Below are 10,584 nucleotides of genomic sequence, written 5' to 3'. Positions count from 1 at the left end.
GTTTGCCTTTTGATGTTACAAAACTCGGAGGCGTTACGCTGCGGACAACAGCGTTAGTGTTTGGCTTGTTACAACAGCACCTCCTATGACCGTGCTCTGGAAAAAATTTCCACACGTCCCTGACGTCACGTCCATTTGCTTTTACGCTGCCTGGATACCAAAGAGTCTCTTTAACTCCTGGAGCACCGCGCTGTGGCACCCGGCTCTGCCCACCGGCCCGGGCTGCGTCCCCTGCCTGGAGCGCGCAAGGAAGAGGAGAGGATGGAGTGCTTTCCTGAGGGTGCCCCTCAGCCTCTGCTGCTGGCTGCCCTTCCTGCTTGTCTGCCCTTCACGTAGACTTGAAAACGATCAGAACCTCATCAGAAGGCTCTTCCACTGATGGAGGTTTTTCTTTTTAATGGGGCTGCAGGAATACTTCTGCCTAGTGCTTCCTTCTCTTGCAGCTGATGACTTCAGGTCCTTCAAATAAACTGCCTCCTTTTTAATTTGCACTTAGATGAGGACAGCCTGAGATCAAGCAGCAGTGTCTCCCTTTCAAGTATGCTGTGGCCTCTGCACTGGCCTGCTGGTTCCTGCAGCCTGATTAGCATATAGTTGCTTGGCATGGGCTGGCTTTGCCTTCCTGTAGGCGGCCTGGTGATGCCTAGTACAGCATGTTACTGTGCAGTTAATCAGTTGAGATAATCCTTGTAAACTGGTAACTGATACCCAGAGTCTGAGCCATGCTGCATCTCCAGGCTCATCTCCACCACCCTGCCCACCACCCCCTTGCCCTCCCTTCCCCCCAGGATTATTCTAGGCATCTCTCTTTAGACCAAAACTAAATTCAGTCTTCCATTATTACGTAATTCAATTTTTAATTGGTATGAGCAGTGGGTGAGTGCCTTTGTAGACGACACAGGGCTGGCAAACCTGTGGTATGGTGACATGTCTTAGCAATTTCTTACACTGGAGATTGGGTATAAAGAGCTAATTTGGGCCTTGATTGTGCTCCTGATGTCTCTAATGGAGGTGATAGTCTGAATCACTAAGGGAGATCAGGCTTTTCAGTTGCTTGCAAGTCTGAATGTAACATTTCCTGCAGGCTCTCCTGAAAGTACCTTGGAGGTCCAGAGTTTTGTGGAATGGGTGTCATTCAGAGCAGCCCCATAGATGGCTTCTTGCTGTTGGGCACTTGCTTCACTTGAACATCTGTCACCTGTGATAGTGTGTGATGGTAGTGTTGGGTCACCCAGGGGATCCTTTGAAATAGAGAAGAACATGGTATTCATGTGTTACAATCTCAAATTCCAATTCATGGATTTCTAGGTTTTCAGGGGCTCATGCTGCCAGCCCCCGAGACAGCTGGAGTGATTTATATTTTCTGTCTGCATCAGAGCATAATCTCACTGTTAAATACACGCCTCTGCAGCAGGGCTTGCCATCTGAATTCAGCGTGCTGGGCTCTTCTTTGCAAGTGGCAGAAGCTGAAAATTCTATCCTGAAATGTGTCTGCCTTGAGGACTTGATTTGATTCCTTTTTCTGTTTTTCTCTTGCAGTTAAGATCCTCCTCTTCTATGTCATCTTCTACGGTTGCCTGGCAGGTATATTCATTGGGACCATCCAAGTGATGTTGCTCACTGTCAGTGAATTTGAGCCCAAATACCAGGATCGAGTGGCACCTCCAGGTAATCATATAGAAGACCCACGTTTGCTTTGGTGCAGGCTGTTCTGGGGAGGTGTGTTGGTTACTTGCCTCAAGAAGGAGGGTGAAATAAGCATGTTGTTGCTGCAGTACATATTTGTAGGGGGTGGGTATGTTCCCAGCCTCCTGTGTTAACAGTACCGGGGATTGAAGGCAATCGATAGAATTAAAGGTTACATCACATGAAGTATGCATCCTGTCTGCAAGGAGCTTGAACCTGGCTTGGTGCTCTTCCCTTTCCTGAATCTGAAGCAATGGAGTGAGGCTGAGAAGCTTTGCTTGGGAATGAGCTGTATGAATAAGCTGAGATCAGCTTTTCTTTCTTTATAGACACTTGTCTTCCCATGGGTAAGTGAAGGGACGAAGGTAAAATCTTGGCTTTATCAGTGGAACTGGGGTGCATGAGGAGAAAGGGGACCTATTCTGGTTGTGCTTACTGCATTATTTTGACCAACACTAAACTACACTGTGTGGTCTAGAGGAGATGGTAGCATTTACTCACGGGTGTTTCAGCTGAATGTGTCCTGCGAGGTTGATGGCGAGTCTTGTAGTTGCAGACACATGACCTGTCTTTACTAGACAAAATAAGCCTCTGCTCAAAATTAAAATGATGGCTTGAGGAGTGTCTGTGGCCAGCCTGCCTTGGGCAGGGGCAAATGGTGTAGCCCTTGCTGCAGGTTCCCTGCTCTGCCTGTCCCAGCTCTGCTCTGTGCTCTCCGATTCCGGCTGCAGCCAGTGGCTGCTCGGAGCCTGGTGGGGAGCTGTGCAACTGCTGCTTCCCCACATTGCAAATGACCTTGAGGCTGCTTGGCACTGGCCATGGTAATGATCTGTCTCCAGTTGCTCTGTAAAACAGTTCAGAAGCTTTTAATAACAGTGGTATTTAAGTGACAATTGTGAGGCTGATGGCTTGTAGCTACAGAAGTTGGCTCTGGCGTCACACGGTGTCTTACAGTCCCACTGTCTGCAGTGCTATACTGTGATTACCCCCTGCTCTGACAGCACAGGGAATGTTGCCATCACCAAATGGTATTATATCTCACCAAAGATTCATCTTTTTTGGATAATTGCTTTTCCACCAGCACTCTTGTAGACAGAGCAGAAACTGCTTCTTAATGTACTAGCACGGCTGGGGTAAATGCTGTCTGAAGCACTGAAAGTGGCTGTTTGTATCCCTGAAATGGGCTCTGAAGTGGGCAGGAAAGAATAAGCTGTCAGATACTGCCCAGAGCTGTTAGCTGCATCCCCCAACAGCAAATGGGGGGAGTAGTTGTTGTTTTAATAATGTGTTTCTCCCCTGCTGAAACCCAGTGGTCTCACCAGACATGAAGTAATTAGCAAAGAAGCCCATAGATCTTGGGTCACATCCAGATAGGCCTGCTGTTCAGCCTGATGCCACATAATTACTCATTCTAGGTAAACTATTCACTCTGTGTAATAATGGTTTAGAATTCTAATTTCAAAGCAACTCCATGGTAAAATTTCTTTGTAAGATTTCAGCCTGCAGGGGATTTCTACTTATCTTTTAATGGCATGCTGCACCAGTGTTTCTGGGGCTTATTTTTTTTTAACCAAAAAAGGGAACTGAATCTTGAGACGTTTTTTGTGGCATGTGCTTCAGAAACCAAAATGGAGGAAGAATGAAAAGGTTGTCAGGGATCTTCGTTTCAGAATATGTGCTGAAATCAAGGGGAACAAAATCCAGCTCCTGGAATATGTCACAAGAGCCATCCCAATAAGCAAGGGTTGTGAACCAAGCTGTAATGACACAAGCATACAACTTCAAGGAGGTATTTACCAGTTAAAAGCACAGGGCCCTTTGCAGTGTATCATGCCACAGCTCTTTATAGAGATTTGGACAATCCAGGGGTAAAGTGTGGTGGTGGCTGGTTCTCAATGTCAAGCCCGTTCTTCGTCCTGTGGCACAGCAGCTATTAGACCACAGTGAGTCAAAAATAGCCCTTAATGGGAGCGTTCAGGGATTGACACTGCAGTGAGTTGCTGCACTGCTGTATTTGGGAGGTCAGCAGTCCCTGTATTCTGCTGCTGTGTAGGGTTCTCTGCGCTGCAAGGACAAGTGCTCTTCTGGCAGCAAATGTGTGGGCATGTTCACTCCTGCACTTGGTGAGCATTTAACAAACATTTTCTGTAATCTGGGACCCCTGCAGACTATGAACAACATAAAGCAGGGTGTTATGCAATTCTAACTGGTCCTTGGGGGAAGATTTATGTGCCAAGTGAGTATATAGAGCAGCATGATAGAGCCCTGGATTCTCTAGGAAGCTAGAAGACTTGGTTTAATTCTTGTTACAGTGCTCTGCCCTTCTGGGGCAAGTCACTGCTGTGTCAGCCCAAAATGGCTGGGAAGGGAGAAACTCTACTTCCCTTCAGGATTTGCAGGAGAAAATGCTGTAGGGGCTGCTATAATATAATTGCTGTTCTGCAATACAACAGATTTCATAACAGCAGCAGAACCTGCAGGATGCCTTATTGAGTTATTGACATGGGTATAACATTGAAAGCCATAAAGTGCTATTTTCGTAGCCAAGTGTCATTACTATGCTAATTGGTTTCTGCATTGACCACAACAGGAATGTTACACAGGGCTTAAGGGCAAGCTGAGTTTTGTACCTTTCCACAGTATTTTTTTCCTCCTCTTTTGTCTTGGTGTGGGGGAAGGGATGGTGCAGTTCACCTTCTTGTCCAGCCTTGCCATTGCGACAGCCCCAGCTCCACGTGTGCTGCGGGCTCGGACTCTGCTTTAAGCACAGAGGACTTACCCTGCTAATAGGGAAGGATGAGGATACAGCCCCTTCAACACTGCATACCGGGTGATAAAAAAAAAATAATGCTCCGTTCTCCTCCTCCCCTTTCCCACCCCGCTATAAATTGAGCTGTGTATCCTGCCATCTTGTGGTGTGCCTCCTGTGAAACACGGTGTCCTGTCACTGGGGCTGGTGGGGTAGGGCTGGGAAAACTCACTGCTGCTGCCTGAAGCTCTTCTGCAGTGGCAGCTGGAAGGAAGAATCCCTGTTCAAGGCAGGGGGTTTCAGCTGTGTTCCTGATCCAAGTGCTGCTTGGCCGATGAGTGTGTCATGGGAAAGGCTGCTCTGGTGTGTATTCCCCACTTGGGATTTTTTTAGCTTGGATGGCAGCAGGAAAGCCCCAAGGAGCATATGCTGCCTCCTTTGAAGTTGCATTTTTTCCACCTTGGTCTCTTGTTTATTTCAGCATCTCTGTTAAGGAGAGTCTCTGAAGCTTAAGCTCCAGGGATGTTATCTGGTGAGCCAGGCACCTGCAGCAGCAGGCATTTGGAGGGAACTTGTACCTGCTTTTTGTGCTTTGGGGAGAAGGTGAATAGGGACTTGGAAGCTTGGAAGAACATCACTCAGTGTGGAGGATTTTTAAATCTATCCTCATTTAGTGAGCTGGTGGGGTGGTAGATAGGAATGGTGTAGTGATCACTCAATCTGTCATCTGTGTCATCCCAGGAGTGTTCAGACTCATTCTGGACCAAAACTACATGATGCTTGGAAATGAGCATTGCATGATTAAGTGGTTACTATGGACTTGCACAACCACTCCTAACAACAAGCCTGACTTCCCACTGCTGGTTCCTTTCTCCTCACCTTCAGGGCATTTTTTCCTGAAGTTTTGCTCCTGTGACTTAGAATGATATAGTTTGTGTGGAAAATGTAAATTAAGATGAATAAATGTGATTTTTAACCTGCAGTGGAGTTTTGGAAGTGAAGCTGTAGCTGAAAAAAAAATCAATGATTTCACATACTTTTTTTTTTTGGTGTCTGGTATCTTGGTACATCCACAGAGTTAGAAAACCAAGAGAAGGTGGTGTCTGTTACCAAGTCAAGGCATCACTCATTTATGTGGACAGTGTCAGTCAAATGAAGACAGTAGTATTTCTTAGCAATGTGCTCATAAGAGCCAATTGTGGAAGTTGTTGGAAGTAATCAGCATTTTCTTAGCAGTAAGTTACTTGATTCTTCCATGTGTGAAGAGCAGCATCACCACATGACATCATGGTGCATCACTGTTAATAGTGTGAGATGCAGAACTGTGGCAAACTGATCATAGTCTGAAGATGAGGTGAGGGTTGTTTAGACCCCCTGGCTGTAAAAGCACTGCAGTCTGTTTCTTTTCACCCATAGGGCTTGCTCACAAAGGGCTTTGTCATGTGCATGAAGCCCCTAAGAGGCTTATTCATCTCTGTACTTCATTTGAGACACAAGTTCCCTAGGTGTCTAGCAAACCATGGTAGGTAGCACTGGAATGGCTCAACTTTGTAATTCTTGCTGCCCCTACTGACTGGAAATGTACTGCAGAGGTTACCTCCTCTTGTTACACCAAATCTACACATGTAGAAAAAAAAAACACAACAAACAAACCAAAAAGCAAAGATTGCTTAAGAAGGGTTCAGTGGTAGTGCTGCTCTGGTAACAGTACTGAAGCCTTTAATTTGGCTATGGGATGTACGCATGGAAAGCAAAGAGATGATAGGGCTTTGTCTGATCAGTTGCAGACATGTGAGAATGGAGACTGTGGTGGAAGCTGATAATACATTCTTAATTGGGATAAAGGTATTTTCTTAACAAGCCTTTATCTCCACAAAGATTTGCTTCCTCACTTCATAAGAGGGAAGACTGATCTCTACTTCATTTTTTTTCTAAACAAAAAGCATGTGCTGTGTCAAAGCCCAGTCCTGTGTGTTTCATCCAGGTACCTGTAAATGCCCAAAGGTCAGGTGAAAGCAGCCCAGCTGTGGCCACAGGCTGAGCCTTCCTGTCAGGAACAGTTGTTCTCCTGCACTGGCCACTGGAGCAGCTGTAAGGAGATACTGCTCTGCAAGGATCTGCACAATAGGGATGCTTTGGATGGGAGCCTGTTCTCTCAACAAAGTAATTTGTCTTGTGGGTAAAGGGTTGGCTTTGGACTGTATGTGTCAGGAGCCAGGGTCTCCTAATCAGAGAGCAGGGTTGATCTGTTAAGTGGCTTTTACACCCCACGGGGTGTATTATTGCTGCCCTTCCCTTTATCTTTGCCATGCCTGCATGGGTGTGTTTGAGTGTTAACTTGGGCAAGACAAAATGGAGGTGGAGAGTTTCTTGGTTTGGAGGTCCTGAGCAAAACTGTATGGCTTAACTGCCTGACTGAAGCTTAACAAGCTTGGCCAAGCTTTCTTGAATTTTATATTTATACACTTGAATGACACACCTGTAACTTGAACTCTGGAGAAGGCAGAGGGGAGAGGAACCAGGGCAGGGCCTGCCTTGGCTGCAGTTCCCGATAGCCACTTCAAGTGACTCTGAGCCTGTTGCTTCCCAGCTGAGGGAGGGTTTGCGTTGAAATCCCTTACTAAAATTGAACCCAGCTTATTTATTTTATATATATGTATTTATAACTTTGTGAAAGTAAGAATGCAAATAAGTTTTGGAAAAGGGGTTGCCGCTGACTTTGGAGAGCAGGACATAATTTTGCTAGTGCAGTACTAAGTTGCTTCTAAACTTTTAATACTCAGCCTGGTCAGTTTGTACCAGAGGGAGTTCTGAGTGGTTAAAGCTGCTTCCTGGAATAAAACTTGAAACCCCAAGCTACTCACTGGGTGTCTCACTATCTTTCGCTACTAGGAGCTGCATTTAGGGGAACAAAGCTAATCTTTGTCCTGGGTTACAAATTCCAACTCCGTAGGTAGTGGGGGGGTGGGGAGTGGTGAGCTAGCTTGAGGAGGGACTAAGCAGAAGTACTCAAGTGGCTTTGGAAAAATTGCTGGAGTCACAAGCTCCTGTGGGTTGGGGCCAACCAGCTGAGCTGCCCGAATTTTGCAGCAGGGGAACTTGTTGGCAACATGCCTGTTCTGAGAGCTGTCAAAGCAAATGCAGCTCCCCTGCTCCTTTTTCTTGTTCTCACTAAAATGAAGATGACAAACTGAACAGAAGTCAAGACCTCAGTAATTACAGTGGCCGCCACAAAAGCAGCATGAACTCCAGTTCCTATTGCTGAAGTTTGAAGTATTAGCCGTGCATCAACAGATGCAATTAAAAAGTAACCTAAACATCATGCAGTTGCAACTGTTTTCAAGTCACATAACAAAAAAGCAAAGGGGCTGGCACCGTTCATCAACTGTAGGCGTTACTTGTATCTAGTCCCTTCTCTATGCATTCTTTCTCTATTCATCCTCCTCAAGTCAAAAGTGAAGCTAGTTACACAGCCCAGAATTTAGGACGGTCTTTTAAACATCTCTCCCATGTGGTGGTATTTCCTACTCACCTACTCAGTGAGGAGCTTCTGATTGGAGAGCTCAGAAGGCTATTTCTGCAGTCAGAAATGCCTGCTTATGGAGGGAAAAGACCAGAGAAAGTAATCAAGCTGATGGATTTACTGAGTGAGAAAGTATCCCCTGCCCTGCATCTTGCAAGGGAGGCTGCACAAAGGTAATGTGAATTGGAGCCAGCAGAGAGCATACCTGTAGTGGGGGAACCTCTCATATTTTATTGTGAGGTTTCATGAGTGGGCAGCTCTTGATTTTTATCCTAAACATGTAGCGTGTGCTTGGGGAGGAGGCAGAAGCAGGTAGGGGCCCTGTGCTTGACTGTTTTTCTGGAGGAAAACCTTGACTCATAGCCTCCCTTCTGGATTCTGTGATTTTTATCTGCTCAATAATGTAAACATCATGACGAATATTCCAGATTGTTGTTGGAAAGAGGAGATAAGATCCTGTCAGAGCCTCCCCTCTAGTGAGCTTAGGCTGTTTCATGCAAGTCCTGAAGTCAGAAAAACAGAGGTTATTAGAATGTGTTATGTTCTTGGTGTGCATTGCACTGCCAGGAGGCTATGCAGCTCTGAGGTGTACTTAATGTTTGCTTCCTAATTTTGCTTTTCTTAGGACTGACTCAAGTCCCCCAGGTACAAAAGACAGAAATTTCCTTTTCTGCTGCTGATCCCAAAAGTTACGAGCTTTATGTGAAGAACCTTGAGAAGTTCTTAAAGGACTACAACCCTGAGCAGCAAACTGAAAACATTGTATTTCAGGACTGTGGGGGTAAGTCTTGATTATTTTCTGCAGCTGAGGGCCCTGACCAGTGCCTCTGTGTCAGGTCCATCAGAAGCTGAGGGTGAGCAGTGGTGCTCTCTGTCTTTGGCTGCTCCTTTTATTGTAACCAGCAGCACCTTGGTAAACAGGGTGGCTCTGCTTTCAGTTGCATGGCTGCTCATTAAGTGATCAGTTTGGACAGATCAAGCTTGGCCAGGGGTTTACCTAGAAACTTATGGTAGAGGTTATATGGTTGGGAAATCCCAGATTTCACTTGGAGGAAGGTACAGGCTGGCTCTGAAAAGCATGTGGTGCTGACCTTATCCCTCTCTGAAAATCACTGGGGTTTTACTGATGACTTTACTAAAGTCGTTGTTGGTCCTTTTGATGCAATGCAGCAAAGCATCTGGGAGATACTAACCTTTAATAGAATCCTCAGTTAAAAAAAACAAAACCTCCACAAACTTGCTGGTCTGGAAACAGCCCACTTGTGGGGGGTGGCTGGGTGCAGGTATGTGGTGTCGAGAAGGGGGTGTCACTGACCTTGTTTGGACAAGGGGGAAATCCTAATTACAGTGAAGTGTAAGTGTTACTGTTCCTGACAAGCAAAAAGTCAGGTTGGTTACAGTGGTCTTTTCATTCCCCCCACTGTCACAGAAATACCTGCCGATTACAAAGACAGAGGACCATATAGTGATGCCCAGGGCCAGAAGAAGGTCTGCAAATTCAAACGTGAATGGCTGGAAAACTGTTCTGGAATAAATGATCCCACCTTCGGGTACAAAGATGGCAAACCATGCATCCTGGTCAAGCTCAACAGAATTATTGGCTTCAAGCCTAAGGCAAGTATCTCATCCCTTTCTAGCAGAAGCTACTGATGAGGAGGAGGAGGAGCTGGCTGCAGATTTACTCTGCCTGCTTTTCTGTCTCTGGAGAAAGATCATTTTAAACCCCTTCTGCAGGGGACAAATTTTGAGATTTTTTGAGGAGCTGGCTTTAAAAATACATTCCATTTAAAAAGCAGTGAAAACTGCACACTGCAAGTTGGTATTATGTAGCAATGAATGTCACAGTGCAAACTCTTGGGCATTTATCTGGTAAATTCTGAGCCCACTAACTGAACTGCTCCAACAGGGTATTATTTTCAAATGGTAAAACCCATTTTAAGTTCCTGTGTGCTTGCATGGGACTGTCCCAGACTAACTCTATCTGTAGTAAGATCAGTACATTGTGTCATGCCTCAATCTGCTCCTTTCTTTCCTCCAGCACTGTAGAGTTGCCTGCCTTGCTAAAACCACTTAATGAAATGAAGTCATGCTAATATTCACTGTCAGGCCAATACATATTCTGTAAAGCATAAACTACATCTAAGAGTCAGGCACAGCTCTTATTGTGAGAATGTTGATGAGATCTCTAGGTTATTTAATGCAGTTTCTAGATGCTGTAGAATATCTCTGTCACCCACTTGCTCTGTGCTGCACCTGAAGGCATGTTTGCAATAAATGCTGAAGGATGTTAATCCGGACAGCATGGGCTTTTACTTCTATTTTTTTCCCCAACACATTTAAGTACTAAAAAATTATCTAGGAATTCACTGGCAGAGCACATAGTATTGAATAAGGTGGTGTGCAAAACCTGCCCTTCCATCTTCTGGATTGAAAACAGTGCAAGTGGTGTGCTAAGCCACCTTCACCATCAGCCATCTCTCAGTGTAGCCGAGGATGGGGAATGGTGCTGTCTGGATAACATGTTTTGAGGAAGGTTTTTCTTCCAGGGGAGCCTGCCCTGTGCTGAAAGAAATGAGTGGAGTTTTGCCCATCTGATCCAGGGTGGAACCTGTGGGTGTGTTTCAGC

At 45.6% G+C, this 10,584-nt stretch overlaps 1 protein-coding gene across 1 annotated transcript in view; it reads left to right on the top strand.

Moving 5' to 3' along the window:
• Window positions 1-603: 603 nt before the first annotated feature.
• ATP1B1 (ATPase, Na+/K+ transporting, beta 1 polypeptide) overlaps window positions 604-10,584 on the top strand; it is a 13,568-nt gene continuing 3,587 nt past the window's right edge. The window contains exons 1-4 of the mRNA XM_009998276.1: window positions 604-646; window positions 1,540-1,668; window positions 8,584-8,739; window positions 9,388-9,572. Coding sequence (XP_009996578.1) covers window positions 604-646; window positions 1,540-1,668; window positions 8,584-8,739; window positions 9,388-9,572 — 513 coding nt within the window. The remainder of the gene's footprint in view (window positions 647-1,539; window positions 1,669-8,583; window positions 8,740-9,387; window positions 9,573-10,584) is intronic.

The sequence above is a fragment of the Chaetura pelagica genome, unplaced genomic scaffold, assembly GCF_000747805.2.
Source record: "Chaetura pelagica isolate M959 unplaced genomic scaffold, ChaPel_1.0 scaffold65, whole genome shotgun sequence".
Classification (NCBI taxonomy): domain Eukaryota; kingdom Metazoa; phylum Chordata; class Aves; order Apodiformes; family Apodidae; genus Chaetura; species Chaetura pelagica.
Note: the sequence above shows the minus strand (reverse complement) of the source record. Positions and strands in the feature narration are given on the sequence as shown.